Source organism: Pezoporus wallicus, unplaced genomic scaffold (assembly GCF_028554395.1).
Source record: "Pezoporus wallicus isolate ANWC-B61680 ecotype Strahan unplaced genomic scaffold, APGP_CSIRO_Pwel_v1 contig_12643, whole genome shotgun sequence".
Classification (NCBI taxonomy): domain Eukaryota; kingdom Metazoa; phylum Chordata; class Aves; order Psittaciformes; family Psittacidae; genus Pezoporus; species Pezoporus wallicus.
In genome coordinates, this window is record NW_026641387.1 from 1 (window position 1) to 7,202 (window position 7,202).

General features: G+C 57.3%; 1 protein-coding gene across 1 annotated transcript; it reads right to left on the minus strand.

The window, feature by feature from the left end:
* Positions 1-325: 325 nt before the first annotated feature.
* On the minus strand, positions 326-7,197 carry ETFB (electron transfer flavoprotein subunit beta; the record flags this gene model as incomplete). The annotated part of the gene is made up of 3 exons (XM_057423501.1): positions 326-388; positions 4,693-4,848; positions 7,042-7,197. Coding segments are annotated over 3 exons (375 nt in total), but the record flags the coding sequence as incomplete, so codon positions are not given.
* Positions 7,198-7,202: the final 5 nt, after the last annotated feature.

Genomic DNA, 7,202 nt, shown 5'->3' on the forward strand with positions numbered 1-7,202 from the left:
ACCCAGTGGGGTGGTGGGGGAGGGGAACCCAATGTGGGGGAGGGGAATCCCAGTGTGTGGGAGGGGCATCCAGTGTGAAGGTGGGGGAGGGGAGCCCAATGATGGGGGTGGGGGAGGGGCATCCCAGTGGGGGGGGAGGGGAACCCAATGTTGGGGTGGGGGAGGGGCAGCCAGGATGGGGGAGGGGAACCCATGGTGGGGGAGGGGGAGGGGAACCCAATGTGGGGGAGGGGAACCCGGGGTGGGGGAGGAGCATCCAAGTGTGGGGGAGGGGGAGGGGAACCCAATGTGGGGGTGGGGGAGGGGAAGCCAATGGGGATCCCACCTGGGGCCAGTCCAAGATGGCGGCGAGGATCTGCCCCGTCTGGTTGCAGTCATCGTCTATGGCCTGGGGGGGGGAGGGGACACGGGACCCATAGGGGCTATGGGGCGCCCCATAGAGCACTATAGGGGGCATAACCCCGCCCCCATAGAGCACTATAGGGGGCATAACCCTGCCCCATACAGAACTATAGGGGGCATAACCCTGACCCATAGAGCACTATAGGGGGCATAAACCCCGCCCCCATAGAGCACTATAGGGGGCATAACCCTGCCCCATAGAGCACGATAGGGGGCATAACCCTGCCCCATAGAGCCCTATAGGGGGCATAACCCTGCCCCATAGAGCACTATAGGGGGCATAACCCTGCCCCATAGAGAACTATAGGGGGCATAAACCCTGCCCCATAGAGCACTATAGGGGCATAAAGCCTGCCCCATAGAGCACTATAGGGGGCATAAACCCTGCCCCATAGAGCACTATAGGGGTAACAGATCCCTGTCCCATAGAGCCCTATAGGGGGCATAAACACTGCCCCATAGAGCACTATAGGGGGCATAACCCTGCCCCATAGAGCCAATAGGGGGCATAACCCTCGCCATAGAGCACTATAGGGGGCATAAACCCTGCCCCATAGAGCACTATAGGGGGCATAAACCCTGCCCCATAGAGCACTATAGGGGGCATAACCCTGCCCCATAGAGCCCTATAGGGGGCATAAACACTGCCCCATAGAGAACTATAGGGGGCATTAACCCCGCCCCCATAGAGCACTATAGGGGGCATAAACCCTGCCCCATAGAGCACTATAGGGGTAACAGATCCCTGACCCATAGAGCCCTATAGGGGGCATAAACCCTGCCCCATAGAGCACTATAGGGGGCATAAACCCTGCCCCATAGAGCACTATAGGGGGCATTAACCCTGCCCCATAGAGCACTATAGGGGGCATAAACCCTGCCCCACAGAGCACTATAGGGGGCATAACCCTGCCCCATAGAGCACTATAGGGGGCATAAACCCTGCCCCATAGAGCACTATAGGGGGCATAAACCCTGCCCCATAGAGCACTATAGGGGGCATAAACCCCGCCCCCATAGAGCACTATAGGGGGCATTAACCCTGCCCCATAGAGCACTATAGGGGGCATTAACCCTGCCCCATAGAGCACTATAGGGGGCATAAACCCTGCCCCATAGAGCACTATAGGGGGCATAAACCCTGCCCCATAGAGCACTATAGGGGGCATAACCCTGCCCCATAGAGAACTATAGGGGGCATAAACCCTGCCCCATAGAGCACTATAGGGGGCATAAACCCCACCCCCATAGCGCCCTATAGGGGGCATAAAGCCTGCCCCATAGAGCACTATAGGGGTAACAGATCCCTGACCCATAGAGCCCTATAGGGAGCATAAACCCTGCCCCATAGAGCACTATAGGGGGCATAAACCCCGCCCCCATAGAGCACTATAGGGGGCATAAACACTGCCCCATAGAGCACTATAGGGGGCATAAACACTGCCCCATAGAGCACTATAGGGGGCATAAACCCTGCCCCATAGAGCACTATAGGGGTAACAGATCCCTGAGCCATAGAGCACTATAGGGGGCATAAAGCCTGCCCCATAGAGCACTATAGGGGTAACAGATCCCTGACCCATAGAGCACTATAGGGGGCATAAACCCTGCCCCATAGAGCACTATAGGGGTAACAGATCCCTGACCCATAGAGCACTATAGGGGGCATAAACACTGCCCCATAGAGCACTATAGGGGGCATAAACCCTGCCCCATAGAGCACTATAGGGGTAACAGATCCCTGTCCCATAGAGCCCTATAGGGGGCATAAAGCCTGCCCCATAGAGCACTATAGGGGGCATAAACCCTGCCCCATAGAGCACTATAGGGGGCATAACCCTGCCCCATAGAGAACTATAGGGAGCATAACCCTGCCCCATAGAGCACGATAGGGGGCATAAACCCTGCCCCATAGAGCCCTATAGGGGGTACACCCTCCCCCCATAGAGCCCTATACAAGCCCCCCCCCCCCCCCCATAGATCCATATAGGGGGCACAGACCCCCCCTGCCCCATAGAGCCATATAGGGGTCACCACGCCCCCTCCCATAGGGCTCTATGGGGTTCTAAAGGGGCTCGAAGCATCCTATAGGGGTTCTCTAGGGGCTCTATAGGGGTCCATAGGGGCTCTATAGGGTCCCATAAGTGCCTATAGGGGTCCATAGGGGCTCTATAGGGTCCCATAAGTGCCTATAGGGGGTTCCATAGGGGCTCTATAGGGTCCCATAAGTGCCTATAGGGGTTCTCTAGGGGCTCTATAGGGGTCCATAGGGGCTCTATAGGGTCCCATAAGTGCTATAGGGGTTCTCTAGGGGCTCTATAGGGTCCCATAAGTGCCTATAGGGGTTCTCTAGGGGGTCGCTATGGGTCTCTATGAGTCTCTATGGGATCCCTATAGGTCCCTATAGGTCTCTATGGGGTTTCTATGGGTCTCTATGGGGTCTCTATAGGTCCCTATATGTCTCTATGGGGTCTCTGTGGGTCTCTGGATCTCTATGAGGTCCCTATAGGTACCTATGGGTCTCTATTGGTCCCTATGGGTCCCTATGGATCTCTATGTGTCCCTATGGGTCCCTATGGGGTCTCTATGTGTCTCTATGGGGTCTCTATGGGTCCCTATGGGTTTCTATGGGGTCTCTATGGGTCCCTATGGGTCTCTATGGGTCCCTATGGGTCTCTATGGGTCCCTATGGGTCTCTATGTGTCTCTATGGGTCTCTATGGGTCTCTATGGGTCCCAATGGGTCTCTATGGGTCCCTATGTGTCTCTATGGGTCTCTATGGGTCCCTATGGGTCTCTATGGGTCTCTATGGGTCCCTATGTGTCTCTATGTGTCTCTATGGCTCTCTATGTGTCTCTATGGGGTATCTATGGGTCCCTATGGGTTTCTATGGGGTCTCTATGGGTCTCTATGGGGTCTCTATGGGTCCCTATGTGTCTCTATGGCTCTCTATGTGTCTCTATGGGGTCTCTATGGGTCTCTATGGGTCTCTATGTGTCTCTATGGGTCTCTATGGGTCTCTATGGGTCTCTATGTGTCTCTATGTGTCTCTATGGGTCTCTATGTGTCTCTATGTGTCTCTATGGGTCTCTATGGGTCCCTATGGGTCTCTATGTGTCTCTATGGGTCTCTATGGGTCTCTATGTGTCTCTATGGGTCTCTATGTGTCTCTATGGGTCTCTATGGGTCTCTATGGGTCTCTATGTGTCTCTATGGGTCCCTATGTGTCTCTATGTGTCTCTATGTGTCTCTATGGGTCTCTATGGGTCTCTATGTGTCTCTATGGGTCTCTATGGGTCTCTATGTGTCTCTATGGGTCTCTATGTGTCTCTATGGGTCCCTATGGGTCTCTATGTGTCTCTATGGGTCCCTATGGGTCCCTATGTGTCTCTATGTGTCTCTATGTGTCTCTATGTGTCTCTATGGGTCTCTATGGATCTCTATGTGTCCCTATGTGTCTCTATGGGTCCCTATGCGTCCCTATGGGTCTCTATGTGTCCCTATGGATCTCTATGTGTCCCTATGGGTCTCTATGGGTCTCTATGGGTCTCTATGGGTCTCTAAGGGTCCCTATGGGTCTCTATGGGTCTCTATGGGTCCCTATGGGTCTCTATGGGTCTCTATGGGTCTCTATGTGTCTCTATGGGTCCCTATGGGTCTCTATGTGTCTCTATGGGTCTCTATGGGTCTCTATGTGTCTCTATGGGTCTCTATGTGTCTCTATGGGTCCCTATGGGTCTCTATGTGTCTCTATGGGTCCCTATGGGTCCCTATGTGTCTCTATGTGTCTCTATGTGTCTCTATGGGTCTCTATGGATCTCTATGTGTCCCTATGTGTCTCTATGGGTCCCTATGGGTCTCTATGGGTCTCTATGTGTCTCTATGTGTCTCTATGGGTCTCTATGGATCTCTATGTGTCCCTATGGGTCTCTATGGGTCTCTATGGGTCTCTATGGGTCTCTATGGGTCCCTATGGGTCTCTATGGGTCTCTATGGGTCTCTATGTGTCTCTATGGGTCCCTATGGGTCTCTATGTGTCTCTATGGGTCTCTATGGGTCTCTATGTGTCTCTATGGGTCTCTATGTGTCTCTATGGGTCCCTATGGGTCTCTATGTGTCTCTATGGGTCCCTATGGGTCCCTATGTGTCTCTATGTGTCTCTATGTGTCTCTATGTGTCTCTATGGGTCTCTATGGGTCCCTATGGGTCCCTATGGGTCTCTATGGGTCCCTATGGGTCCCTATGGGTCTCTATGGGTCTCTATGGGTCCCTATGGGTCTCACCCCTCACCTGCTTCCCCAGTATCACCAGCAGGGGTCTCTCCCTCTCCACGAGCTTCCCCAGCGCCAGGGCCACGTGACGCGGGCCCGGAGGCTCCGCCCCCTCGGGCACCTCCACCAGCACGGCCCGGTCAGCGCCCATAGCGAGTGCAGTGCGGAGGGTGTCCTGTAGGGGGAGACAGAGAGCGGCGCCCATAGGAGTCAATGGGGACAGCGCCGCCCATAGGAATCAATGGGACAGCGCCGCCTATGGGGGGCAATGGGAACTGCAGCGCCCATAGGAATCAATGGGAACTGCAGCACCCATAGGAGTCAATGGGAACTGCAGCACCCATAGGAGTCAATGGGGACTGCAGCGCCCATAGGAGTCAATGGGGACTGCAGCGCCCATAGGAGTCAATGGGAACTGCAGCGCCCATAGGAGTCAATGGGAACTGCAGCGCCCATAGGAGTCAATGGGGACTGCAGCGCCCATAGGAGTCAATGGGAACTGCAGCGCCCATAGGAGTCAATGGGGACTGCAGCGCCCATAGGAGTCAATGGGGACTGCAGCGCCCATAGGAGTCAATGGGGACTGCAGCGCCCATAGGAGTCAATGGGGACTGCAGCGCCCATAGGAGTCAATGGGAACTGCAGCGCCCATAGGGAGCAATGGGGACTGCAGCGCCCATAGGAGTCAATGGGAACTGCAGCGCCCATAGGAGTCAATGGGGACTGCAGCGCCCATAGAAGTCAATGGGGACTGCAGCGCCCATAGGGAGCAATGGGAACTGCAGCACCCATAGGAGTCAATGGGGACTGCAGCGCCCATAGGAGTCAATGGGGACTGCAGCGCCCATAGGAGTCAATGGGAACTGCAGAGCCCATAGGAGTCAATGGGGACTGCAGCGCCCATAGGAGTCAATGGGGACTGCAGCACCCATAGGAGTCAATGGGAACTGCAGCGCCCATAGGAGTCAATGGGAACTGCAGCGCCCATAGGAGTCAATGGGGACTGCAGCGCCCATAGGAGTCAATGGGAACTGCAGCACCCATAGGAGTCAATGGGGACTGCAGCGCCCATAGGGAGCAATGGGGACAGCGCCGTACCATTTACGACCCGAAGGGGGGGACGGGGGGGGGGGTTTGGGGTGCCAAAATAGGTCCGGGAGGGGTCGAGGACACCAAATGGTTATGGGGCGCTATGGGGCAGTCTATGGGGCGCTATGGGTCGGACCTGGCTCTCCCATGTGCCCCACATTACCCGTGTTAACACACCCGGCCCCCCCTATGGCCGGCTTTGGGTTGACCCGCGCTGCCTCAGCCACCCGGACCGTACCATTCGCGACCCGAAGGGTTGGACGGGGGCGGGTTTGGATGCCAAAATGGGTCCGGGAGGACACCAAATGGTTATGGGGCGCTATGGGGCAGTCTATGGGGCGCTATGGGGCGCTATGGGGCGGACTGACCCCGCCGTGTGCCCCACATTGCCCGTGTTAACACACCCGGCCCCCCCCCCCCATGGCCGGCTTTGGGTTGACCCGCGCTGCCTCAGCCACCCGGACCGTACCATTCGCGACCCGAAGGGTTGGACGGGGGCGGGTTTGGATGCCAAAATGGGTCCGGGAGGACACCAAATGGTTATGGGGCGCTATGGGGCAGCCTATGGGGTGCTATGGGGCGCTATGGGGCGGACTGACCCCGCCGTGTGCCCCACATTGCCCGTGTTAACACACCCGGCCCCCCCCCCCCATGGCCGGCTTTGGGTTGACCCGCGCTGCCTCAGCCACCCGGACCGTACCATTCACGACCCGAAGGGGGGGACGGGGGGGTTTGGATGCCAAAATGGGTCCGGGAGGACACCAAATGGTTATGGGGCGCTATGGGGCAGTCTATGGGGCGCTATGGGGCGCTATGGGTCGGACCTGGCTCTCCCATGTGCCCCACATTACCCGTGTTAACAAACTCGGCCCCCCCTATGGCCGGCTTTGGGTTGACCCGCGCTGCCTCAGCCACCCGGACCGTACCATTCACGACCCGAAGGGGGGGACGGGGGGGTTTGGATGCCAAAATGGGTCCGGGAGGACACCAAATGGTTATGGGGCGCTATGGGGCAGTCTATGGGGCGCTATGGGTCGGACCTGGCTCTCCCATGTGCCCCACATTACCCGTGTTAACAAACTCGGCCCCCCCTATGGCCGGCTTTGGGTTGACCCGCGCTGCCTCAGCCACCCGGACCGTACCATTCACGACCCGAAGGGGGGGACGGGGGGGGGTTTGGGTTGCTCCAATGGGTCTTTAGCGGGTCGAGGACAGCACTAAAGGTTATGGGGCGCTATGGGGCAGCCTATGGGGCGCTATGGGGCGCTGTGGGTCGGACCTGGCTCTGTCGCGTGCCCACGGTGGCCGCGATGACCTCGGCGGCCTCCCCCTTCTCCCGCAGTCGCACGGCCTCTTCCAAAGCGATCTCGCAGAAGGGGTTCATGGAGTGCTTGACCCCTTGCTCCTGCACCACGTGACCGCCCGGGGCCACCCGAACCT